The sequence below is a fragment of the Bos grunniens genome, chromosome 16, assembly GCF_055505025.1.
Source record: "Bos grunniens cultivar Pamir isolate PY7600 chromosome 16, Bosgru_T2T1.0, whole genome shotgun sequence".
Lineage (NCBI taxonomy): Eukaryota > Metazoa > Chordata > Mammalia > Artiodactyla > Bovidae > Bos > Bos grunniens.
In genome coordinates, this window is record NC_141180.1 from 18,837,237 (window position 1) to 18,864,366 (window position 27,130).

Consider the following 27,130-nt stretch of genomic DNA (forward strand, 5'->3'; position numbering starts at 1 on the left):
AGAAAGTCTTTTAGTCAATATGCACAGTTATTGAATATCTATTATGTGCCAGGTACTGGCGTCTCGGGCCTCATGGAACATACATTCTATGAATGGCTGATTAACAAATGAAGGACATATGAATTTAACTTGAGTATCAATATCCGTGGCAGATTATTAATGAGAAATTGGAATAAATACACTCTGGCTTTAATCAAAGTATGGTGTATGCAGTGCCACACAAAGAAACGACTAATTCATTGTGGCAGAGGCCAATCCTTGAAAATGGCATCACTGGGCCTATAAACATGTCATCTTGTAGATGAATCACAGGTCTGTGAAGCTGGGCAAGTTTACAGATTTTTGAAATTTGATCTCAATTTCAGTTGCAAAGACCTAAATTGGGTTAGAGCAGCTTGCCTTTCATCCTCAACCCTCCTTGTTCCTCAGGGATCAATGACTAATTCAGCTTTTTAAAAGTCAGATGGCAGGCAGCCCAAGTTCTCAGCCTCTGGGGGTTACATCTGGTTTGGTGACTTCCGTGGTGCGTCATGCGGGGGCCACATATCTGCAGCCATTATGTGAGTGATATGCAGAGTATAAGCGTTGGAATCTTTTCAAGTACGTCAAAGGGCTGTATTTCAGCAGCTGATGAACTCCAAATGTTTTATTTTTTATTATTCCAGATTTTCCTGGAATTGTCTCACCTTTTGAGTTTGTGTCGTCTCTGTGTGTTCCCAGGATTCTTTATTTAGGCTACTGTCATCTTGCTGTTAAAAAAAAAAAAATAGAGCTTTTACTCAGTTCAGTTAGCAATGTCACCTTAGAATCTACACTGATTCTTCAAAAAGGGAGAAAAGCAGACTGCTTTAGCTTGGGAGTGAAAGTCTCATTTCTTCCTTGGTTTCACTTCCTTTTCCATTCTGGTTTCCATTCCCATTTCATTCTGGAGTCTCCTGTTCCCTGAATTTAGTTTCCATTTAAGAAGCTATTTTCTCAGAACCTGTTTTTCTCCTTAGTTGTTGCCACTTTCTGGCCCTGGTTTTGCATCTTCAGAGGTCTGGCTGCTGCCACAGCACTTGCCTTAGCCCCAGCCTCGGCTTGCCAGGGCTCCAAGCCAACTCAGCTTTACTGCTGCCACTCAGCCGCTCACTCTGACTGTCCAGCTCCAATGGACTCAGAACCTTCTGGTCCCAAACATTCTCTCATACCCAACCCTCACCGCGGAACAAAGGCAGATGCTCCTACTGGGTGCTGCCGCTGCTGCTGCTAAGTCGCTTCAGTCATGTCTGACTCTGTGTGACCCCATAGATGGCAGCCCACCCGGCTCCCCCGGCCCTGGGATTCTCTAGGCAAGAACTCTGGAGTGGGTTGCTGTTTCCTTGTCCAATGCATGAAAGTGAAAAGTGAGAGTGAAGTCGCTCAGTGCAGCTAACCCTAAATGGGAGGAAGCAGGAGAGGAAAATATACACACGATCAATTCTCTTTAGCACTGTTTCCTATACTTCATAGGTGATGAGTAGGAATTGATGGAATTTGTATTTCAAGAATCTTCGTTGAGTTTCCCTGGTGGCTCAGTGGTAAAGAATCTGCCTGCCAATTCAGGAGACACGGGTTCAATCCCTGGTCTGGGAAGAACCCACTTGCCACAGATCCCACTTGTGTAATGTGTGTGCCACAACTGCTGGGCTTGTGCTCTAGAACATGGCCCTTGTGCCCTAAAGCCTGTGCTCCACAACAAGAGAAGCCGCCTCAATGAGAAGCCTGCACATTGCAACTGGAGAGTAGCCCCTGCTCACCACAACTAAAGAAAAGCCTGCACAGCAAGAAAGACCCAGCACAGCCAAAAATAAAAATTAAATAAATAATTTTTTAAACTTGCATTATTAACTAAATACTTCCAAGTGATGGTAGAAAGGAAATTTCAGAATCCTTAAGAATAAAAAAAACATATTAAGTATCAGATATTTGGGTCCCCAAGATGGCTGAGTGATAGCCACCGATTTTTTTGTTTAGTCACTAAGTCGTGTCTGACTCTCTGCGACTCTGTGGACTGTAGCCTGCCAGTCTCCTCTGTCCATGGGATTTCCTAGGCAAAACTACTGCAGTGGGTCACCATTTCCTTCTTCAGGGCATCTTCCTTACCCGGGGATTGAACCCATGGCTTCTGCATTGGCAGGCGGGTTCTTTACCACTGAGCTACCAGGGAAGCCCCCAAGATGGCTGAGAACTCTTTTCTCAGCACCTCTTCTCGGAACCTTCCAGAAAAAGGTGGCTGAAGGTAAGAACCTCTGAAATCTGTCCTGGTCCCTAATGTGTGTGTGTGGGAAGAGGAGTGTGGTTAGAATGTTTGGGATACCTAATCTCACAGACAAGGCAATAACAGGATAAAGTACTAAACAAAGAATGTTGATGCTGATGAAACCTTTGAAGAATTCAGATGAATCCTTGGAGTGCTCATCCTGGGCCCCTCGAACGTCATACGATCCTGAGTGGGATATTTCCCGTCTATGACTTCATTTGTAAGATGACACTGTTCTTTTGCACCAGTACATGTGGACCAGCTAATTAAAATACTGTACTGGTTCATTCAAGAAGTATTTACTGAGTTCCTACTACATACAAGGCATCGTGCAAATGGACTGTCTAATATGACATAGAAATTTAAAAATAGATTGCCATAAATAAACTCCATGATAGGGTTATGTAAAGCCTTTCGGGTAATTTTAGCCATTTGTATACACAAATAGGACTTCTAATTCTACCATTTGAATGACTTAACCTGTATTTTTCCACCCTCACCCCTCCCTTCCAAACCAATTCATTTGTCTTAGTCTACAGCCAATTTCTATCTGTTTTCTGATGGTAGGATTAGAGCTGTCATGTAAGATTGTGCCCCCTACAAGGACATCTCACCAGAGGGGCAAACAGGGAAGAAAAACTCGATGTTCTGCTGGCTAAGCCATATGACCTGGCCTTGGTCAGCGTTCACCCAGAGGAAGGAAATAGTTTTCAAATTTGCATGAATGTCCCTTATATTTTAATTATGGCCCTCCTCAGTTGGTTCATGGGCCAGAGATGGAGTAAATGGACAGAGTTTAGTATTGTAATTAAATAAGATGTACAATAAAGATACATATAATGGCATAGATGGTGTCTGTCTAGCTACGTGGTAAGTCATTCATGTAGGTGGCTATATTTGGTGTTCTTTTTACTCAGCCAAGCCAACTATGGGGAAGCAAGAGAGAAGGAGAAGGACGCCACAGTGAAAGCTGGGTGAGTTCCTCTGGAACCCCAGTTTGAGCTCCTTCCTCAGCAGAGGGTCCCCATCAGCTAAGTGTTCCCAGAGATCTTGTGTCCAGGGGTCTGAAGGCATATTTAACCTACTGAAAGACACCAGCATCTTCCCTCTGAGCCAAAGAGAGCAGGCATCAGAAGCCTCAGTCTCTAAAGGAGAAGCTGTTGGGCAAGTAGATCAATGAGAAGCTGCTTTCACCATCAGGGATGAAAGCTGGAGACCAAAAATACCTTTCCTTGTCAGGCAAAGGTTGGGGGGATGAGCATTATAAATGAAAGAAAACCAAGTGGTATGATTTAAAGAAAGGATTGCAGTCCCCCAAACTCCCCCAAAACCATATGCAAAATTCTGCCAGATTCATTTGACTTAACTCCTCTCGTGGCGAGTTAAGGTCAGGTGGACTGCTTACGAGTCAGTCTCACTCTGGGGAGAGTTCGTTTAATTATTTTGATTTCCTAAGTGCCGGCTGATTCACTGGAGCAAAACGAACTTTTGCTGGATTGAGAGGAGCCTGCAGAGGTTTGGCAGAGGTGTGCTATGGGTTAAACTGTGTATATCCCCAACTCAAGTCCTAGCCCCAGTACCTAAGAATGTGACCTTATTTGGAAATGGAATAGTTGCTAATGTAGTTAGTTAAGATGAGGTCCTATCGGAGTAGCATGGACCCCTAATCCAGTATGACTGCTATCCTCATAAAAAGGGAAAGCTGGATGCAGAGACCCACACACAGGGAGAACACCAGTGAGGACTGGAGTTACACAGCCACAAGCCAAGGCTCTACCAGCAGCTGGGAGAGAAGCCTGGCACAGACTTTTCCCTGGTGGCTTCAGAGGGAGCACAGCTCTGCCAACACCTTAATTTTGGACTTCTGGTCTCCAGAACAGTGAGATGGGAAATCTGTTGCTCCAGAGCCGCCCAGTCTGCAGTGGGTTGCTATGGCAGTCATTAGACACTAATGCACTGTGGGATGGGGAGAGAGGGGTGAGCCAGCGTGCCTCTGATGGGCTCTGGCTTTCCAAACACGACCACAGCCATACCTCCCACCCACATGTTCTTCCCACAACATGACTTTGCCAATTTTCCCATTGAGTGTTGAGGTCTCTACACCCTCCCCTTGAACCTGAACAGGATTTTGTGACTTCTTTGACTAATTAGAGTATGGCGAAGGTGACATGGTGTGGCTTCCAAGGCTAGGCCACTTCTGCCCTTATCTCTTGGGACACTTGCTCTGAGGGAAGCTAGCTTCCGTGTAAGTGGTCTTGCTGCCCTGAGGCCACCATGCTGTGAGGAAGCCCAATCTAATCCACACAGAGAGACCACATGGAGAGCCCCAGGCTACACAGAGAAAAAGATGCCTGACCCTCCACCCTGAGTTGCTCCAGTCCTGCTCTGTTTTAGTTCCAGTCACTATTTGACTGCAACCCCAAGCCAAAACTGCCTACCCAAATCCCCAACCCACAGAAACTCTGAAAGATATTAATGATAAAAACAATTGCTGTTGTTTTAAGCCACTAGGGCTTGGGATTTGTTACACAGCCTGCAGGGGTAACTGGAAGATGAAAGGACTTTTGAGAAAGGGAGCCCAAAGGGAAAGAGAGATGCAAAGATGCTGCAGTGAGATCAAAGGCTAAAAGACGGCAAAAGTCCAAAGAAAGAGAGGTGCTGAAGGCATTTCAGGAAGGACAGTGGCGGCTTTTTCTCCAACAAGGGCAGTGCAGTCAAGTGGAAAACATCTGGGCTGGAAGACAAATGACCCCACACCCCTCCGGTGCTGCTGCCCACTGGCACTTTGAGCAAATGCCTTTCCCTCCCTGGAGAACGTTTTCTGAACTCATGGTGTGTGGAAGAACAGCTCACCCTGGAAATGTGGAGCTAAAGAGCAAGAATTGCACCCCCCCCCCCCCGCCACACACACATACCCGTGCATCAATTCTGGGGCCTCCAGGCACCGTCTGACTGTGAGGGGTTGTTCTCATGTAGACTCTGCTGCTGGGAGATACACCGACCAGCCGAGACAAGTATCTGACCACTTGGCAATCACAGTACATGAATCCAGTGACACTCCAGTTTATGCGCCCACAGGGATGCTTGACCTACACGTTAGGACAAAGACCCCAGACGCGGGCGATGAAAACAAGGTGTGACCACTCGGAGGGACCCTGCCCGAAAATGATCAACTGGCCTCCCTAGGGGACGACTATTCCTCAGGGCCACAACTGCGAAACCAATCTCTCCTTAGGTTAAAAATAGAAGAGGAAAAACTAAGTATGTAGTTCCTTGGAAATAAGGAATGAGCCAGAAGAACTTGAAAGTAGTGGGAGAAGCAGAGGAGGCCAGCTCTCTGATGGGACAGCTCATGTGTACGACAGAGGAGCCTGGGCCAGGAAAGCCTTGCCTGACTTTCTCTCTGCTCTTTAAACCGGTTTCCTGGCTTTCCTCATACACTGTTATTTAAGTATGATATATCTTGGTCTGTATGTGCTTAACAAGAAAATATATAATAAATAGAGTTTAAAAAACAAGATGAATAAGAAGAGAGCTGAACATATTTCTCATCCACTATTCTTAACTCAGATAGTAGCCCGCCAGGCTCCTCTGTCCATGGGATTCTCCAGGCAAGAATACTGAAGTAGGTTGCCATGCCCTCCTCCAGGGGATCTTCTCAACCCAGGGTTCAAACCCAGGTCTCCCACATTGCAGGCAGGTTCTTTACTGTCTATGCTACCAGGGAAGCCCAAGAATACTGGAGTTGATAGTCTACTCCTTTTCCAGGGGAATTTCCTGACCCAGGAATTGAACCGGGGTCTCCTGCATTGCAGGTGGATTCTTTGCCAGCTGAGTTACAAAGGACACCCAAGTAAAGACAATCCAAAGTCAAAAGATGATTGTGGTGATAGCACAGTTGTTTTTAATGTTTAATTAGGTTATCAAATATTTCATAGATTCCAATAGCTGAGCATCTGTAATCAACAAATATGAGCTAATGAAGCAAGAGGTCCAAAATTATCAAGAAATAATGTAATCTTGAGCCACTTGTAAAACAAAGGTACAAAATCATCCCTTTATATTACATTTATATGATAACTCTCTTTATGTTATAAAATCCCCAAGGGATAAACAGAGATGCTGCTAGTGTGTTACTGGATGTCTCCTCACCACATCCTTGCCCTTGCCTCTGCCTTTTCCTCTTCATCCATACAGACATTTTTATTACATGTTAAGTGTCGGGCAAGGCTCTGGCAACACAAAAAGGCTTTGACTATTAACATCTTTGATGAGAGTACTGTGCAGTGGAGAGACAAGACATTTATATAGATATAGCACCTGAATCACTGTAAGTGTCCATTCAAAATATATTGAGTCCCTAACTATTCTAATTGTAAGAAGAAACCATTCCAGAAATAAAGCTGCTCTCTTCACAGTGCAACGCTGCTTAAAAGATGGTATGGAAATCGCCCATGGCAACCCTAAAAGCAAAATAAACAAACACAAATGTGCTCTTATGCAACTCGGCTGGTGCCAGGAAAGAAACGAGGGGTGGGAGCTTCATCCATGGAAGGAGGTGGGGACAGTGGAGCAAGGAATAGCCCTGGCACACTGAGAATGTCTGTACCTGTAACTGTGATGATTAAAGCCGGAGGCAAATGTCACAGTCGAGAAAGAGCAAAGGTCAAGTCTATGTACACGTTTAAAGTCAGCTGTCAAAGTTGGGTCCGCCAACCTCAGAGCTGAGGTGTGTGGTCGGACAGGGTCGGTGAAGTGGGACAGATGAATATAGAACTGACGGTCAACCAGAAGACCAGTGGCCACACAGGGGCAGGATGAGGGGTACGTGATGGTGAGGATTTTAAGAGGCTGGAAAGAGTAAGGAGGATCAAGGGAATCCTAATTCTCACAATGGGACTTCTGTTTATTCCCAGTGCAGATGTATAGAGAAAAAGCACATATATAAAGGTGAGTTGAGCCCATCTACAATAAACCTATAGAGGAACGGTAGAAATTAGAACTGAATCCTCTTCTGGGACATACTATCATTTTTACATTAAAAGATGGCAGTTGGGTTCATGTTTCTGTATTTCCACTGATGGTGATAATGTCTGATTATTATTTTTCTTACTTTCCCATATAAGACAGAAGAACAGATCTGACAAGGGATATTTCCAAGATGCCCAACTACCAGGCAGAGCTGCCATAAGAACAGGGCCCTTCTGCTTCCTCTTAGGCCAGGAAAGGTGTAAAATGATCCCACCATTCACAAGCTGTTGTAGAAACTCACTGACTGTCCTCATGGAATGGTCCCACCTGTCTGTAGGGTCACAGTCATGGCACCCACAGCTTTTGCATAGTAAACATTTTCCTGAAAGAAGAGAAAAGCCTTTTATGATATAGTGAGGTGCCCATCATTGGTGGAATTCAAGTGGAGGCTAGATGCTCAAGGCAAAGGCACTGGAGAAAACATTTCTGGCCTTGGATTGAAGGTTTCTCCCAGCCCTGAGGTTCTCTAATCTACCTGCAAACCACTGTTGACAAGTGGGATGTAAGGAAATGTGTCAGAAGAGCAGATGTATTTAGAGGAAATGTGATAAAGGATACTAGTGGTAAAGAACCTGCCTGCCAATGCAGGAGATGTAAGAGAGGTGGGTTCAATCCCTGGGTGGGGAAGATCCCCTGTAGGACAGCAGGGCAACCCACTCCAGTATTCTTGCCTGGAGAATCCTATGCACAGAGGAGCCTGGCAGGCTACAGTCCATAGGATGGCAAAGAGTCAGACACGACTGAAGCAACTTAGCATGCACATTCTAAAAGATTCCATCAAAAGAGCCTGATACCTGACAGTCTTTAATTTAGAGCCAAAGAATTTTGTAGCTCCTATTTTTCTGCCATGTGTAGAAATGTACATAGATTACAAATGCGTAATCCTGTAATATCCGTGTCTGTTGCAGCTGTTATCAAGAGCTTTAAGTGCTAGGCTTGAGTCCATATGGGACAGAGGAGGCCATGGTTCCTAGAGAAGAGACAGTTGGAAAGCAGCCATCTCCCATCAGTGTTCTGGTGTAGAAAGGTAGATGACTTTGTTTTTCCCTGAAAGAAAAAGAGTTTGTAGTCAGATATGTGTGCATTTTCCTTATAGCTCAAAAATAAATTATACAGTGCTCAGTAAACTCTGAGATTCAAGGGATTAGATCTGATAGACAGAATACCTGAAAAACTATGGACGGAGTTTCAGGATATTGTACAGGAGGCAGTGATCAAGACCATCCCCAAGAAAAGGAAATGCAAAAAGGCAAAATGGTTGTCTGAGGAGGCCTTACAAATAGCTGTGAAAAGAAGAGAAGCAAAAGGCAAAGGAGAAAAGGAAAGATATAAGCATCTGAATGCAGAGTTTCAAAGAATAGCAAGAAGAGATAAGAAAGCCTTCCTCAGTGATCAATGCAAAGAAATAGAGGAACACAACATAATGGGAAAGACTAGAGATTTCTTTAAGAAAATCAGAAATACCAAGGGAACATTTCATGCAAAGGTGGGCACAATAAAGGACAGAAATGGTACAGAACTAACAGAAGCAAAAGATACTAAAAAGAGGTGGCAGGAATACACAGAAGAACTATACAGAAAAGATCTTCATGACCCAGATAATCATGATGGTGTGGTCACTCACCTAGAGCCAGATATCCTGGAATGTGAAGTCAAGTGGGCCTTAGGAAACATCACTATGAACAAAGCTAGTGGAGGTGATGGAATTCCAGTTGCGCTATTTCAAATCCTAAAAGATGATGCTGTGAAAGTGCTGCACTCAATATGCCAGCAAATTTGGAAAACTCAGCAGTGGCCACAGGACTGGAAAAGCTCAGTTTTCATTCCAGTCCCCAAGAAAGGCAATGCCAAAGAATGCTCAAACTACCGCACAATTGCACTCATTTCACATGCTAGTAAAGTAATGCTCAAAATTCTCCAAGCCAGGCTTCAACAGTACATGAATTGTAAACTTCCAGATGTTCAAGCTGGATTTAGAAAAGGCAGAGGAACCAGAGATCAAATTGCCAACATCCGTTGGATCATAGAAAAAGCAAGAGTTCCAGAAAAAAACATTTACTTCTGCTTTATTGACTATGCCAAAGCCTTTGACTGTGTGGATCACAACAATCTGTAGAAAATTCTTAAAGAGATGGGAATACCAGGCCACCTGACCTGCCTCTTGAGAAACCTGTATGCAGGTCAAGAAGCAACAGTTAGAACTGGACATGGAACAACACACTGGTTCCAAATCGGGAAAGGAGTGTGTCAAGGCTGTATAATGTCACCCTGCTTATTTATCTTATATGCAGAGTACATCATAAGAAATGGATGAAGCACAAGTTGGAATCAAGATTGCCAGGAGAAATATCAATAACCTCAGATATGCAGATGACACCACACTTATGGCAGAAAGTGAAGAAGAACTAAAGAGCCTCTTGATTAAAGTGAAAGAGGAGAGTGAAAAAGTTGGCTTAAAACCCAGCATTCAGAAAACTAAGATCATGGAATTTGGTACCATCACTTCATGGCAAATAGATGGGGAAACAGTGGAAACAGTGAGAGACTTTATTTGGGGGGGCTCCAAAATCACTGCAGATGGTGATTGCAGCCATGAAATTAAAAGACGCTTGCTCCTTGGCAGAAAAGCTATGATCAACCTAGACAGCATATTAAGAAGCAGAGACATTACTTTGCCAACAAAGATCCATTTAGTCAAAGCTATGGTTTTTCCAGTAGTCATGTATGGATGTTGTTGGACTATAAAGAAAGCTGAGCGCTGAAGAATTGATGCTTTTGAACTGTGGCGTTGGAGAAGACTCTTGAGAGTCCCTTGGACTGCAAGGAGATCCAACCAGGACATCCTAAAAGAAATCAGTCCTGAATATTCATTGGAAGGACTGATGCTGAAGCTGAATCTCCAATACTTTGGCCACCTGATGGGAAGAACTGGCTTGTTGGAAAAGACCTGATGCTGGTCAAGATTGAAGGTAGGAGGAGAAGGGGATGACAGAGGATGAGATGGTTGGATGGCATCACTGACTCAGTGGACATAAGATTGCATAAGCTCCAGGAGTTGGTGATGGATGGGTAGGCTTGGCGTGATTCAGTCCACAGGGTCGCAACAAGTCAGACACGACTGAGCGACTGAACTGAACTGAACTGAAACTCTGAGAAACATTTTTAGCCTACTTGTCAAGATTCTCTTACTACTTGAGAAACTTCAACTCAAATTCACAAACTCCACAAGATAAAAGAGCAGGAAATCACAGTGCATATCATCCTTGAGAGAGGTGTATCATTATAAGAAAAGAAGAAAAAAATTTTTTTTGCTTCAGCGGTTATCACTTGTTAGATTCGGGTTAGAACTATACTTTTTATAAAGAAAACAATGATCCATTAACTCTGAGTTAATTTTCTTGTACAGGGTTGGTGTTTCGTTTAACTAATAGGACACTTTGAACAGTATCACCTGAATTGGGTGATACTATGGCTGTGAAGTACAGCCAAATTCCTGGCCCACAACTGGGTTCAAACCCATAATCCAGGGCTCATCAATATTATGCTCTTATCAACTTGAGCACCTAGTGAAGCCAGAGGTGGGAAATGACCTTTGCAAGACTAGACTGTAAGCTTTCTAACAGGGATTGTGTCTGTCTTTTGCATTGTGATAGCCCAGCATTTAATACAATCCCTAGAACACAGGAGGCATTTAATACATGTTTATGGAATGGATGAAGTTTTTCCCTGGGTACCAAGAACCTATATGTCTCATTTCTCCTTTCACTTTTTCTTACCCTGAGTTCCATTTTCTAAAGGTATCTACTCTTCCACATTTCATGGGTTGCAAGATGAATTTAGAAGAAAAAGCAGGGATTTCCCTTGTGGTCCACTGATTAAAAATCCACCTCTCAATGCAGGGAATGCAGATTCAATCTCTGGTCGGGAAACGAGATCCCACGTGCCACGGGGCAACTGAGCCCAAGTGCTGCAACCAGAGAAAGTCTGGGTGCTGCAACAAAGACCCAGTGCAGACCAAAAAAGAAAAAAAAAAAAGGAGAAGAAAAAGGACTTCCACGTGATTGTGACAGAATAATGTTTGTCAAGATGGGAAAAACAAAGGACAAAATCCTCTCAAAAGTCAGTAGTGTGGGATGATTTGAGAGATTAGCATTGAAACATGTATATTATCATATGTAAAATAGATGACTAGTGTCAGTTAGATGCATGAAGCAGGGCACTCAAAGCCGGTGCTCTGGGACAACCCAGAGGGATGGGGTGGGGAGGGAGAGGGGAGGGGGGTTCAGGACTGGGGGGACACATGTGCACCCATGGCTGATTCATGTCGATGTATGGCAAAAACCACTACAATATTGTAAAGTAATTAGCCTCCAATTCTAATAAATTATTTTTAAAAGGTCAGTAGTAATTAACAATAATGAGATCATTTGGAAAAAGACAAATCAATGTCACCATATCTTCTCTGAACCAACTGCACAAAGGACAGTCCACCCGGACAGGAACTGTACCACTTTGTTGACATCAGGCACCACTTAGGAAACAGACCACTCTCCTTGCAAGCATCATCCATGGTGTGTGTTCCCTATATGCTGAGAGAGGTGTTTTGGGTCCTATGGTACAAAATGAGGCCAAACCCAGTTCTAAAGGGAGCTTGGAGTAGCAGGTGCAGAAAATAAAACTCTGGAGCTGTGGAGAGACAGTCTTCATCCCCAGGATCCTTCCACGCGCCTCTTACCTCGGGGCCTCTTTCGCCAGGCTAGGATGCCAACTCCAGCCAGGGCAATGGCGAGGACAATGAACCCAACAGCTTTCACCACGAGAAGTATAGTTTCCGATTCTGAAAGTAAGCAAATAAGGGAGGAAAAAATCCACGTGTCCTCCTGCTCTTCTATGTTATCTTTTGGGGACTTTTTTCCTGTGATCATTAAGAAGCCCAATACTACTTTTCTTACTGTGACTTCTTCACAGCTCTGTGGAGAATAATCTGAAACAGGAACAGCTGTTCCCAAAGTATGGTCTGAATGCCCCAGGTGTCCTCAAGACCCAATCAGAGAGTCAATGAGATCTAACTCATGATTCCCCGCCCCCCCCTTTTTTAAATCTCCATCTCTCACATGGGCACAGGGTAATTTTCTAGAGGCCACACAATATGAGATGACATTATCACTCTGACAGCAAATAGAATGCTATGTTTTCTAGTGTTTACTTAAAAAAAATTTTTTTTAATTTGCAATACAGTAAATAGAAATAGATATAACTTATATAAACAAAAGCTCTTTGGGGTCCTCAATAATTTTTTGAGTATAAAGGAGCCCTAGGACCAAAAAGTTGAGAGAACCTCTGATTTAACAGACCTATTCTAAAGCACGCAGTGATCCACGGTTCCTGCTCACCACCTTTCCTCGGTCTCACTCCCCAGACAGCCACAACCCCAGCCTTACCCTGGAAACCCTGAAGAACGATGTGAACTCCGCCATGCTCCACGTGACAGGAGTAAATGTCACCATTCTGAGGATCCAGCTCAACAGACACCCAAGTCTGATAGGTCCCATCCCCACTGGGAAGAATGCCTCCATAATCGGTATCTTGGACAATTTCTTGCCCGTTTTTCATCCAGTTAATGGAAATTTCTGGGGGGTAAAAGCCATAAGCTCTGCAGTAAAGAGTTGTAATCCCTGGGAAAGTTTCTTTGTGATTGACTCTGACTTTGGGGGGCTCTAGAAAAAAAAGAAGTTCAAGTTAAAATAGAAGTATCTTATGTACTGAGTGCACAATACTAGAAAACAGCAACTGCATTTCCCAATTTTCTTCATTGCAGGAAACATATAAAAATAAGAATAACCCAGAACCCAGGTTCACCAATAACAAATTCTTTGATCTAAAGCCAATTTGAGCAGATTTCTGTTACCTGAAACCATTAAAATGAAAATGAGTATTCAGCTAGTGAGTGGGAGAATTGAAACAAACTCCAGTCAACTGCCTCCAAAACCGATGTGCTTGAACAGAGAGTCCATATTCATACCTGTAGTCCAGGTGCCTCCCCAAGGGGCTGCCATAGCTCTGGAAAGCCCCACTATTAAACATCACTCCTGTGGGAAAAGGCACATTGTGTCTGGGAGTTTCCCACAGCATGATACAGACATAATTCATTTTGAATAATGAGATCATGCATGAAAAGTTCTTTGTTAACTAAAAGTTGACCAACTGAATCATATCTTTGATGTATAAGAGGAGTTTTTTACTGAAAGGAATCTTATCCTAACCTCTTAAGGTAAGCAAAGACCCTCTGTGTGTCTTTTTTCTAATTTCAGATTTTTACTCATCCTGGTGTTGTATGATCTCTTGGTTACTACAAAGCTTGAAGAATTGCATTACCTCCCAAAGTACTGGGCAGGGGGTGCCAAAAAAGTTCATTCAGGAAAACCCAGATGAACTTTTTGGCCAACCCAATATTACCCAACTTATCATTAACAGGAGATGGGAGGATTTATCTCACTGAATCCCCCAAAAGGAAGGGTCCCTGGACATACTCCACTCAAAACAAGTAGAATTGCTGAGTGTTGTTAAAATGCTGATAAAAAGGTAACTAGGGAAAGTTTTCATGAGGAAGTTACAGGTCACTGTAGCCCAACTAACAAAACAGACTTCAGAAAAGGATGGCTAAAAGCTAAATTAGAGGACTGTTACGTATGAAACTGCTAGTTCTGAGGATGTGGGGACAAGGAGTTCCCCCTCCTCTTTACCTGTTCTTTGTAAGGCATCTTTCCCATACTCCAGGAATCTCTTTAACCAAGCAATGCATTCTTCTTCCAGCCAATTCTTCTGATATTGTAACTCATGCCGATTGGCCTCCCATGCCCGCCTGATGATGTCAGCCACATTATCCATGGCCATCCAGGACAGGGTATCTTTATTGAAGATAAGGAAATCCTGTCCATCATACGCATATTGGAGAAATCCCGTGATGCTTCCATCCTCCAGTAACTCACAGCCAATCATTCTCTGGTAAGTGTGAAACCCTGGAAGACACATGAATGGCAGGAAGGGAGGGGTTGACAGGGGGATGTAAAGGTGGGTACCCGGATGATCTGACTAGGGGCATGGCTGGAAGCATCTTCTACCCCAGAATACATTACCGCACAGGCCTGGCATGGCATCACTGAGTCTCCAGAAAGTTCCTGTGATATAAGCCCACCTATACATAGGTATCTACAGAGTACCTACTGCATGTCAAAGGAGTATGATAATTCCTGCCTTGTGGAGTTATCCTATATTGGGAACAACTAACTGATACACTTTTTACTGCAATGGAGGAGGGAGAGATACCCAGGAGCCAGAAATATCCCCGGGGAAAGTTAATGTAGTAAGTCATTGCCCATAAGTAAGCACTTCATTAGGCCTGGAAATAAGACACGCAACGGCTAGATTTAGGAGGAGATGCAGGTCAGCAGCCTGAATGAAGATGGGACAGGGACATGGGGGCACATGGGGTCCTGGGGAAGAAACAGACAATGTGGAAGAGGCACAGGACAGATGGCAGGCACTGAACCCCAGTGACAAGATTGCCTGAGCTTTGCCAAAAGAATGTAGCTCAGCTCACAGCCACTGTCAGCCCAGGGGCCTCTACCGGGTTGGGGGCTAGGGATGGAACGTGCTCATCCCTGCTGCCTTCACCACCTGAGTGATTGTAGTGACGCTGCAGCTGCTTCAGTTCCACCTTGAACGCCTGCTGCCAGCCCTGCAGCAGCTGTGTATACCTCTCCCAGTGATCAGGCGCCAGGTTTTCCTCCATCCACAGGGCCCGCGGCTCCTTCAGCTGGGAGACACTGTTGTACATGGTGATGGGATGAGAATCCACATACCCGGCTGAAATAAATTCAGGGATCCCATAGCCAGGCTCTGAAATGCCCAGGCGAAAATATCTCAGAGAGTGAGTCCCTGCGAGAGAGGCAGAGAAGGCAGATATTTGGGTCATGGCTGATCCAGATCCATAAGCTGCTAGATTCCGTCTAAACCTCATGATAGTCCTCTGTGTTCATTTGCACCCATTCCTTCGGGGACCCAGCTGCTACTTCCTCTTATGGAATCACAGAACCCCAGGAACTTCGACCTGGAAAGGACTTCAGAGCTTTAGCCAAGACTTGGAGCCTTTTTTGTTCAGGTTGAACATTTTTACGCGTAACTCAACTTGTAGGTGAAGTTAAGTGCTCTGGTCTTTTGGGGAGGGGCCCAGGGCCACTCACTGGCCCCTCCAGGGAGATCTATCCCTGAGGGATTCTGAGGGTTTGAAAACCCTGACAACCAACGCCCAGGTTTCACCAGCAGAGGCTCTAGGGTGATAAATGAGGGCCCTATCTCACTGCTGTGCATGCACATGCGCGTGTACACACACACACACACACACACACACACACACACACACACACCGGGTTGGTTAGTCTGCTCGACAGACCCACAGTGAGAACCCACATAAAGACTCAGGCCTCCCAAGGAAAATTTTAAATTTTTTCTTAAAAAATTTAATTTTCAAATTTTAAAAAGCAAAATTTTAAAAATGCTTTGTCTATTATATCAAACCAACTCCGAAAACCATTTTCCTATTCTTTCTCTACTTTTTTCTTCTAGCCAAACCTCACTGTAAGAATTGTCATAGTCCCTAATGGTCAAAAGCCGGCTAAGATGAAATAAAACTGCATGACTTTCTCTGCTGCTTTTGCACTGAACTTCTCTCATGTCAACCAGGAAGCCCCGCGTCTGGTGGAGACAGTGCAGTCTGGAAGGAATGGGATGGTGTCATAATGGGGTCAGTGCAGGGCGTGGGCCTTCAGGGAAGACTTTCTAGAGAAGATACATCTTAGGGGAGATCCTGGGATGGGGAGGAGGTGAGCAGGGAATGAGGCTGAGCAGGGACATAGGAGAGAGGACAGACAGTAGGAGCAGAACAGAAAACAATTTGTACAGACAGAGGCTAGGAGAGCGGGGCTCACTGCGGGAACCAGTGGCCTAGGATGCTGGAGCTCAGCAAGCATCACAGAGGAGAGGAGAAATGACACCTAAGAGGTAAGCAGAGCTGAGACCAAGGAAACCAAGGTCCTCCATGTCCTGCCAAAAAGCTGGCGGGGAGAAGACACGCAGCACGGTGGCTTTCTTCCCAGGCTCTGCTCAGTGTTGTCTGGAAATGCCCATCTCTAGGCCTTTTATCTTGTTACCTCCTGCCATCCTGACCCATCAACATCCTCCCCAGTCAGCAAAACGCATCTCTAAAGACAGCCCCCAAGACCAGCCCTGATATTTGCAAGGCTGTGTCAAGAGATCAGAGGAGGCCCACATGCCAGAGGCCCAAATATCTTACAGGGATAAATCAAGCTAACGAACTGTTTAGTATGTTCTACTCTCCCTACCTTGACAAATATCCCTTCATATGACCTCAAAGCCCAAGTTCAAATTCAAAAATCTGACTTGGTGGTGGCGCAGAGAAAGGTAGCCTCCATCCTCCAGCCCCTGGGCCTTAGCCTGAGACCCACCTCCTTCTCTACCTTCCCCAAGTCCCCCCAGCTCTGCTAAGGGCCTGGTGCTCTCTCATTCAGGCTCCATCTATAAACACTGCCTCTTTGCCACCTCTTGGACTTAGCAGAGGCCTTACCATCCTTAGGAGGATGGACCAAAGGAAGAGGCCCATGTAAATTCAAGCAGCCCTGAGTCATCTGGGCAGAGAGCTGCAGGTTCCAGATACCTGTGGTGAGGTGCAGACCCAGGGCAAGCACCTCCACTTGGCCTCATGGACGCTTGCTCTGTGGGGAAGGATGTGGATAAGGGAGTTGTTGGAGCAGGGCCCTCTAAAAGGTGGAGCCACATCCACGGCTTCTCTTGTATGTGTCTAAGAGCTGCCCTAGACACCATTTCCCCCAGTTTTTTCCAGGTAGCTCATCCCACTGTTGTCCCCTTTGTGAAGGCTCAGATCTTCAGGCACGGCCTTGGTCGCTGTGGAGAACCTCAGATGGGGGTCAGGCTGACCCCCAGGTTGAACGCAACTTAATGAAGTTTACTCCTTCCTCTTCATTTTAAATATATGTTTAAGAAAAAAGTCAAAACAAACAAACAAACAAACAAACAAACAAAACAGTTCACAAAATGGTTGGGTTCATTTTTGTGCATGCACGTCTGGCTATAACTTTTTCTAATGCTGTTTATGAAAGAATCCACACTGTGCAGACTGTCTTTTAGAACAGGCCTCCCCAAGGCCAGGGAACCCTCACCTCAATCCCAGGGACGGGGGAGCCTGGTGGGCTGCCGTCTATGGGGTCGCACAGAGTCGGACATGACTGAATCGACTTAGCAGCAGCAGCAGCAGCAGCAGCAGGATTCCCTGAGGCCGAATCAGGCCTACTCAGCCCCGGCCCCTTCCAACCAATTGCACCAGTTCTGTAACCTGCAGGATCCTCCAGTTTTCTTTCTTTCTTTCTCAGTTTTCTTTCTCTCTGCTCCTCCAGCTGGGGTGGGAGCAGTTTTGGGCAGCACCCATGTCCCATGGGCCCCCTCCCTGGAGGTAGTATCCTGCATGTCAGCTGTGCTGCTGAGCAAGATGGAGGCTGTTCTCCCCCAGGCCTGGGCGGAGCATAAAGGCCCCATGGTCCCTCCTTACCGCTTTGACCTTTTATTCCCCACCCCTCTCCCTTCCCGTGGCGGTGGGGGCTGGAATGGGGAGGCAACCCAGTGAAAACCTCTGAGACTGGACATAAGACCATCACAAAAGTGTTGGTTCTTATGAAAACAAGAGTGAGGATAAAGCAGAGGCATAAACTCTATCCCCGAAACAATAGTTCCATATTCTGCCTTCTATTCTCTTATCTTTGTTCACTTTCTACCCACTTCTCAGTTCTAAGATACTTAAGAACTGGGATTTAGCTTCTTCCTTCTGTATTTCCTACAAGGCCTAGCACAGGGAGCCTAGCGCATGGTTGGAACTTAAATATTTGTAGGTATTTGTAAATTGTTTGCAAAACACTATTTTTATGCTTCAAAATAATTAATTATGCTGGAATGAATGCGAATCAATTTAACTTCAAACTTATGCTTTATTTTAAAAACATTTTTGGCCTCACCACATGGGTATCTTAGTTCCCTGACCAGGGGTCCAACCCAGGACCCCAGCAGTGAGAGCTCCAAGTCCTAACCACTGGACTTAAACTTTAAAATAGAAATTTTAATAAAATAAAATAAAATTTTAGTTTTATAAAATTAAATTATAATTCCCAGGGAATTCCCAGGAACTTATACTTTAAAAAATACTTTTCATAAGGTGCAAGCTGGTGAATGGGAAGCAGAGCTGAAATCTAATTTACATCCAGCCTAGAGTCTGCAAAAGGTGTAATATGGTGGAATCTGCAACCGATTTTGCAAACGGTTCTATTTCTCCACATCTGGAAAGGTTTTGTGGTTCCTCCGCAGATTATGCAATTGCTCAAAGATGAAGGCAAAAGGAAGAGCAAGTCATGAACATTTTCTCACACTTTCTTAGTCTCCATCTGAGTACTCAACAAACATGTGAATACCTTCTCCGTGCTAGGCGCTGTTCTGGACTCTGAACACATTACATACAAAACAGGTGAAAATGTCTGCCCTTCTGGAGCCTACATCCTAATGGGAGGACACAAGGAAGGCAGACAATATAAAATAAATACATATAACCCGTCATTTAAAAAGTGCAGTGGATAAAAATAAAGGTGCAAAGAGGACTAAGCAATGTAATTCTAAACAGCGGAAGTTAGGGAAAGCTGGTCTGAGAAGACTTTGAACAAGTGCCTGCAGGGAACAAGGGAGCCAGGCAGATGTCTGGGGACTGCGGTCCAGGCAGGGGGATTTTGTACAAAGGCCCCAAGGAAAGGTCAACCTGGCACATTCTGGGAAAAGCAGTGAGGCCTGGGGCTGGAGCTGAGGGGGTGAGGGGAAAAGAAATAGGTAGGAATTGCTTCCACGCTTCCGATAGCAAAAAGCCTCATAGAAATCAAATCCCAGACAAAGAATGAGAGAGAGGGAGGAAGGATTTTAAAAAGAGACTATGTCATTGACATATAGAACTTCCCTCGGAAACTGGGTTTCCTTCTATGACATCTGGGGTCTGCCTGCCTGGTAGATGCCAACAAACAAACAAAAAAAATAGTATTACCAACTTGGGGTATTACTGCTCAATGGGGTTATTTATTCTAAATGAGTATCACTGACATCATCTCTATACATAATATCTACAATCCATGTAATTTCACTTTCTTACAAAAATGTAACTTCATAAAGATTTGCATAATCCAGAGTTTAGAGGTCAACAGAGAGACACATGGCCTGTTGCCAGCTGTCCAAGGACAGTGGAATGCCCTTTTCTCCAACCTCCGAGTCTTGTTCCTGGTTTCGGAGCAGTTTTTCTCCACCAGCCAGCCCTGACTTCACAGGGTGCTCTGCCCCTAAAGGCTGGCCTCCATCTGCCAGTCGCCTGCCCATCCAGCCTCGTGCAGTCAAGCTGTGGCTCTGCTCCAGGACATCACAGCCTGGTCCCCTTCCTCTGCCACGCACCCAGTTACCCATCTGGCGTATCCATAGGTATGAGCCATGCTTGCTCCTTACTTGGGCTTCTAAAATGTTACCTCAGCTGTGATGGGAAGCTGGTTGACAGATGTTAAGTCAGTAACTCAGAACAGAAAAAACAGGAGAAAATTCATGGTACTCTTTCTCTCATGATACATTAGATCTTGTGATAGGTTATATTCCTATGGATATGCTGTCTGGATGATTAGATTTCCATATAACTATGAAGGTTGAATCATTTGAAAAGACCTCTATTGGACTAGTTTTGATCTACCAAAATGGCAATTTCATATGATTCATTCTGACCTTCTGATTCTTTCTTCTTGTTCCAATAATTACAAATTGGGTTTTTCTCTCCCTTTCCATGAACAGATTATCAGCATCAATCCACTTAGTGGACTGAAATCTACAATTTTGAATTTGGTCTTCTGTCTAGGCCAGTCAAGCTGCTTCTCAAAGAGGCAGCTCTGTCCCAACAGCCTCTGATAGACGTTGCTGAAAAGCCTGAACAAAACAACTGAACAGCGATCAGACCAAATATAGTGGTGACTCTACATCTTAAATTATGTTCATTTTAGCCTGTAGATGAACTAGCTGGACCATTTTGACAAAAGGCTGTGGAAATGACAATAACTGCTAATGTATTTTCAGATAGTCATCCATGAGGGCAATTGATATTTGAGTTTCTACCATGTAAGAGGAATTGTGAGGCAATGTCAGGAAGGGAAAGACAGATCAGACACCAGTTCTTTTCCTCCAGGAATTTACAGTATTATTGCAGAGCCAAAGTGAAAATGAAAGTGAAAGGCGCTCAGTCGTGTCCAACTCTTTGCAACCCCATGGACTATACAGTCCATGGAATTCTCCAAGCCAGAATACTGGAGTGGGTAGCCCTTCCCTTCTCCAGGGGATCTTCCCAACCCAGGGATTGAACCCAGGTCTCCCATATTGCAGGCGGATTCTTTACCAGCTGAGACATCAGGGAAGCCTATTGGAGAGCCAAAGAATGTGACAAAAATAAATACAATACAGGGACATATGGCAGCAAGCAGTAAGTGCCACAAAAGAGGCACCAATGGAATGTTCCAGCAACTAGGAGAGACATCCTGGTCTTCCATGAAGGGATCCAGAAATGCCACAAGGAGGAGATGGAAAACCCGCTATGAAGTTAGGCCTTCCATGCACCATGGAGCACAGTGAAATCTGAGTCATAACCCTCAGAACCACGCTTATTTCTTGAGTGCAAACCATGTGATAGCTACCATGCTAAGTCTTGGATAAACATGAATTATATTTACTTCTCAATACAACCTTTTATGTGTGTGTGTGTGCTCAGTCACTCAGTTGTGCCCAACTCTTCATGATCCCATGAACTGTAGCCCACCAGGCTCCACTGTCCATGGAATTCTCCAGGCAAGAATACTGGAGTGGGTAGCCAGTCCATTCTCCAGGGGATCTTCTCAACCCAGGGATTGAAACAGGGCCTCCTGCATTGCAGGCAGATTCTTTACCATCTGAGCCACCTGAGAAGCCCTGCAACCCTTTGAGGTAGATCTTAAAATTCCCAGGGCTTCCCTGGTGGCTCAGACAGTGAAGAATCCGTGTGCAATGTGGGAAACCCGGATTTGATTCCTGGGTTGGAAGATCCCCTGGAGAAGGAATGGCTACCCACTCCAGTATTCTTGCCTGGAGAATCCCATGGACAGAGGAGCCTGGTGGGCTACAGTCTATGGGGCTGCAAAGAGTTGGACACAACTAACTGACTAACACTTTTCACTTTCTTAAAATTCCCATTTCACAGATAGGAATGGGTTCAGAGAGATGAAGAAAATTGTCCAATATCATCCTTAGAATCCATAAGTAGAGGGCCCAAGAATTTCCTTCTGACCTGTCAAGCAGGAAGCCTCTCTGCCTTAGACTGCCCAGCTGTTCAGAAGCAGAGGCCCTTCCCCATCCCAGGCTCTGTTTCAGGCTCCTCACCAGGCTCACCATTGCTCTCTCCCGCCCTCTTGTGTCAAGGATGACTCACTAATCCCAGATTTTCCTGTCCCAGGGGAACCAGACTTGAGACCTTCCTACAACTGGCTGTGAGTCCTGACTGGATGACCAGTTCAACAAAGCCCCAATTATTTGTTGGCCCTCCCAAATGGCCCTATGTCTTAACACAGTCAAAATGATTATAATTCCTGGGAACTACTCTCTGGAATTTCAGGCATCGTGGGAATGAGAGGGAGAAGTGGAGGGTGATATTTTTAGTTAAGAGGGCCTTTGGACACTAGTCCAACTATGCAGTGATGTGGGTGTCTCTATACACTTCAAGAACTGCCAGTCTCTCCTAACAACTCCTCTCACTACAGAAACTTGTTGAGGGCCAGGAAGTGCTGAATGTGGCGGTTTGACTTTTAAGTTACTCTTTTAAGGCTACCCTTTGGAGGTTACCAGTGTCCCTTTTAAATTTTATGCTTTTCTGAACTTCCAGTAGGCACAGTCCTAACTGCTAGGAATACAGCAATGAACACATCAATGTCCCAGCTATCTGAACTCCTTTCTAGAAGGAAGACTGGCAGTAGCTAAGTGTATAACACAAGGGTTTTGAAGAGAAATAAAGAAAGGAAAGGAAATATACACAAAAATAAACAAAATTTTTTTAAATGGAGAAAAAGATACTGAAAAAAGAAAATTTAAAAAGAGAAAAACTAATTTAAAAAAAAGAAAAAAACAAGGAAAATAGAATGTGAAGAGGGATGATCTTATAGGTTAGAGGGACCAGGAAAGGCTATCTCAGCAGGTGGCACTTGAGCTGAGATGTGAATGGAGAAAGGAAGTCAGCTTAGGAGAACCTTCCAGGCAGAACAACAAGCCCAAGTCCTCCAGAAAGTTGCCCATTCCATGTGTTTGAGGAATAGCAAGGTCTACTGTGAGCCATATAAACCTTCAGAGAATGAATGAATGAGCCCTGATGGTTTTTTCCCCCAGTACTCTCTGTATACGATGATGACCACAGGTCTCCTATTTCCCAGAAGAATTACAATTTTATGAATTCTATTCTTATAAAATGATTCATTGAAGTTGTAACAAAATGTGATTTGGTACTCATACTCTTGAAAAGTTTTCCATAATAAATATAAACTCGGCCATCAGAAAGAATGTCCTTTATCATCTGTCTCAATTTGGGTTTCATAAAGCAAGTATTTAAAAAGTCATGTGTTTTCTCTTTAACCTAGGCCCCTTCCTTTGAGACCTTGGGAATCCTCTAGTGAGGATGACCGAGGTCAATGGGTTTTAGTAAGAATAGACAAATATTCCCACTAGTCAGAAGAAAATCTACACATTAGTTGAATTTCTCGGATTTAGATAGATTCAATGTCAACTAAGAAGAGGGCCTTAGGGGAGTAAAACAGTATCTTGGAGAAATTTCTACTGCATGTACCTTGGCAACAGCTCCATGGAAACAGACTGGAGTCTAATAAGGTCTATAGCAAGTGCCCATATTTTCTCATGTTAACTCTTGGAACTCAAGGTCATTTCTTAGCAGATAATTTGCAAGCCTGTCTCTTAACACTAGCCCAGTTGACAATTCTGGGGACTTATCTATCATCAGTCCTTATCTGTGGAGGACTTCATGAAGCAGATTGATATAGCATATTGAAATATCCATAGAGTTATGAATAACGTCAAGAGACTGACCTTGGTGTTTTTCAGGATCAACCATACAAACCACATATAGCTCTGCCAGAGAGATCCCATGCCTGCCCCACCTGATTACACCCACCCCCCACCAGCTCACAGTTTCCCATGGGCTGGAAACCTCTTTCTTTTTCATGCAAATTCTGCAACCAGAATAAACCACAGTCATGAATTTAGTCATTATTGCTGCCCAAGTTCTCTATGGCAGTTCTCTCCAACCCTAACCCCAACCTTTTTAGCACCACAGATTGGTTCCCTGGAAGACAACTTTTCCACAGCCTGGGTAATGACGAGGGGTGGGGGAGGGTTTCAGGATGATTCTCATAAAAACCTAGATCCCTCCCATGCATAGTTCGCAGCAGGTTCTTGAGCGTTCCTATGAGAATCTAATGCTGCCGCTGATCTCACAGGAGGTCAGCTCAGGTGGTAATTCAAGCTATGTGGAGCAGCTATAAATATGGATGAAGCTTTGCTTGCTTGCTCACCTGCCTGCTGCTTACCTTGGCCCCAGAAATTGGGGACCCCTGCTCTATGGCATACAGCCAGATCACTTCAATTTCTTAGAAACATCACCTTGGAACATAAAACCCAGGAGGTGTTTATTAAGTGCCTATTGGTCACTAGAACATATGAGGGAAACGAGAAAAATGAGATCTCTCTCCCCGCTTTAAGGAGAACCTTGACTGAGAGATTTTGGTAGATAGAAAACTATAAAACTGGGAGCAGGAGCTATGGGAGTACAAAGGCAAGAGCAGGTTACTGAAGGCTAAGGAGTCAATGAGAACACCACACTGGAAGTGATGCTGGAGTGATCTTAACATTGCTCTGTGATCTCAAACACTCTGGTATCTCCTCCCTGCATTTCCACCCCAGAAGCTCCCATTCAGGGCCAGCATTAGGTCCAAATATCAACAAGACCAAGTCCTTTTTCATAACTCCATCTCCCCTCTGTTAGCACTCCTCAATGCTCAGCGTGCTCAGTCAGGGTCCTGGCAGGTAATAGCCTTCACTCTAGATGAGTCACATGAAGAAACTTCAGTGGAGGGACTCTACACAGAGCTGTGAGCAAGGTTACAGGAACAAATGAGGGATGTTAGGGAACCCAGAAGCTAGCAGTTATAAGAAGCCGTTACCAGCCCTAGTGTTGTAGCGATTAGAGGAGCAAATAGTGTTCCTGAAGCCCAGTGGTAGCTAGAACCATGAAAAAGGGGCTATTCATGGAAAACTATATTGTGGAGGGACACAGCTATTATACTACCAGAGGCACTAGAGAAAGAGGGAAAAGAAGGTAATACCTCAACCTCGCTTCGCTCTCTGATTGCTTTCCCTCGGCGTCTCCTATTGGGTGAACCCAAACAGAAATCAGCCTGTGAGAGAGACCGGGTGATGTCGCCTGTAGCAGTCAACGCCCCGGGACACAACACAGGGCCGAGAAGGATGCAGCGGAAGAGAAGGAGAGCCAGCACAAGGTGACCTTACCTGCCCTTCATAGGCGACTGGTTCTATTTCTCATGCTGTCAGTTATCAAAGTGCGGAGCATCCACATCCAGAGACGCTAGGATTTTGTGGGAAAGCCAGGGGCTGTGGGCGGGAAGACCTGCATGTGCTTCAGACTCTGTTCATTATGTGAGCTGAGTCCACCTCTCTCGGTCTGGATCTCCTCATCGGGAAATGGGGATATTGTCTCAGCCACAAGGGTTAGTTAGACCAACACATAAAAGATTATATTTAGGGGGTATTGTGGTCATATTATTGGAGAGTTCTTTGAGAATCAAATACAGGCAATATATAGGCTTTTTACCTTCTAGAAATATCACTCCTGCCCTCTTTTTATCCTCTGTCTCTTACCTTCACCTTCAATCTTTCCCATGTCTGACTTGAATGGTAGGACTTTTCTATAGAAGTTTCTATAGAATTAGGACCTATGTCTATCTTGTCCATGGTCATGTCCCCAAAAGTGCCATCACATAGTAGGCCATCAAGAAACACACAGATATTTTGAAAGAGCTCCTTCCCATCATGCTCATACATCATTGTCTATGATGGTAGCCCAGATGTTGTCCAGCAACCCCCTGGGAGTGCTGAACTCTAGCTGAGAAAGCAGTTGCTTAGAGCAGAGAAGCCTGTTGCTTCCAGCCCACCAGTCTTCTTGTGTATTTGGGGCAACAGAAAGCAACTGCTTCCCTAGTAACACAGGTTCCCCATACAATGAAAATCTTTTTCTACTCAGTTGATAACTCTTACACTCAGTACACAAGTCCAGAACCATGGTTTTATCTTTCTGGGATCTTGTGTTACAGGTAGGGCTTGTGGTGAGGAGGATAAACAAATAAATGTGAACAATGGATCTGCTCTACTCTTCAATGCCCCTGAAACCCTGACCACATCCTCATGAGACTCACCAAGCTAGTAGGGAGGAAAAACAAAAGTGAAAGAAAAGACATGAGCAGAAAAGACAGGGAAGAACGTTCAGAAAGGAAATAGGAATGAGGAAGTTATCCAGAGGGTCTTTCCAGAATGGCTTTCAACCCCTCAGAAAAGGTGGGCAACATCAAGATCCTACGCACACAGACTGGAAAACTGTATAGCTTTCCGGTTCATCACTCCAACAAGTCCTGGGTTGAATAAACACACTTTTCTGCCCCTGGCTTCTTCACTTCACCAGGAGTTTCAGGAAGACAAACTGTTTCCCAGAGGCTCCCTCAGCTGGGGAGTTTAGAGTAAAGAGAACTTGGGGTACTCACGAGCATCGCTGAGCTTCATCATTAGTACAATGATGAGAGGCAATAGGAGCATCATCAGCCCCTCTAAAATCCTTCTCTTCTGATTCTTTTAACAATAACACTGATAGGTCCCTGTTGATCTTTCAAGAACCTTGTACTGTATCGGCTCTCTCCGTTTTTTGGTGATTCAGCAACTGTGACATTCAAGGTCTCTCTCCCAGTCAAAACAGTGGAAATGTTGGTGTCATCAGTTGCTAGGTAGCATAGAGAGCAAGAGAAACCTGAAGGACCGCCTTCCCCAGTGACCTTTAACCCTTTGTTGGTCTGAGACACTGATTGCTCCTTTTGCTGTTCCTATCTTGGTCCTGTTACCAACTTCTAAATATTTATGGAGCACAGCTATAAGAAAGACACAGGGAACACAAAGATGAATCAGTTCTGGTCCCCCAGGGAGCTCAAAAGAAAAAGAAGCCTTTGTTTATTCCCTGGAGCTTAGGTTTCACCCAAGATCCATGAGAAAGATTCACACAAAGTTCCCACGACTTGCTCTGGCTTCCTATAATGCTGCAGTCCACATGTCTGATATAATATGTATCCCCTAGACTATCTTGTCATTTTTAGCTTACATCTATCTTCCATGCTGCTCTAGCACCCCCAGCCCAATAGCTCAAAAATGCTCATTGAGTAAAGGAGACCTGGGGCTTTAAGAAGATTCTGAGGGGCAGCTGGCTTGGCTTCCTAGATTAGCAAACCTCAGCACAAAGCCACAACTACCTGGTCATCAGGAGAACACAATGACCTGGGAAACAGAAGTGTAAGCTTGTTCAGGGAG

General features: G+C 44.6%; 1 protein-coding gene across 8 annotated transcripts; it reads right to left on the reverse strand.

Annotated features, from left to right (window-relative positions):
• Positions 1-22: 22 nt before the first annotated feature.
• LOC147356267 (major histocompatibility complex class I-related protein 1) lies at positions 23-26,496 on the reverse strand. 8 transcript variants are annotated; one of them, XR_015143174.1, is made up of 8 exons: positions 26,320-26,496; positions 14,990-15,250; positions 14,056-14,331; positions 12,754-13,029; positions 12,048-12,149; positions 8,107-8,359; positions 5,197-5,370; positions 23-749 (listed from the first exon to the last, which is right to left on the reverse strand). XR_015143174.1 is itself a non-coding variant. In XM_086343510.1 (6 exons), the coding sequence occupies exons 3-6, from the start codon at positions 14,309-14,311 to the stop codon at positions 8,319-8,321; spliced, it is 675 nt and encodes a 224-aa protein (XP_086199636.1). In that variant the 5' UTR covers positions 14,312-14,331; positions 15,070-15,250; positions 26,320-26,496; the 3' UTR covers positions 6,163-8,318. The 8 variants fall into 8 exon arrangements, 3 of the variants coding, with proteins under 3 accessions (XP_086199636.1, XP_086199633.1, XP_086199634.1); XR_015143177.1 differs by having other exon boundaries at positions 632-749; positions 15,070-15,250; XR_015143176.1 differs by lacking the exon at positions 8,107-8,359 and having other exon boundaries at positions 632-749; positions 15,070-15,250.
• Between the last annotated feature and the right edge of the window lie 634 nt (positions 26,497-27,130).

Excerpts from the sequence above, each read along its gene's own strand:
- LOC147356267 (XM_086343507.1), bottom strand. The coding sequence starts at position 26,374 with ATGATGCTCCTATTGCCTCTCATCATTGTACTAATGATGAAGCTCAGC. Across the intron at positions 14,332-14,989 it reads GCGTCACTACAATCACTCAG|GGTTTCACACTTACCAGAGA; the intron begins GTGGTGAAGGCA and ends TGTGTCTTCCAG. Across the intron at positions 8,360-12,047 it reads CTGGCGAAAGAGGCCCCGAG|GGAAAAACAAAGTCATCTAC; the intron begins GTAAGAGGCGCG and ends TTTTTCTTTCAG.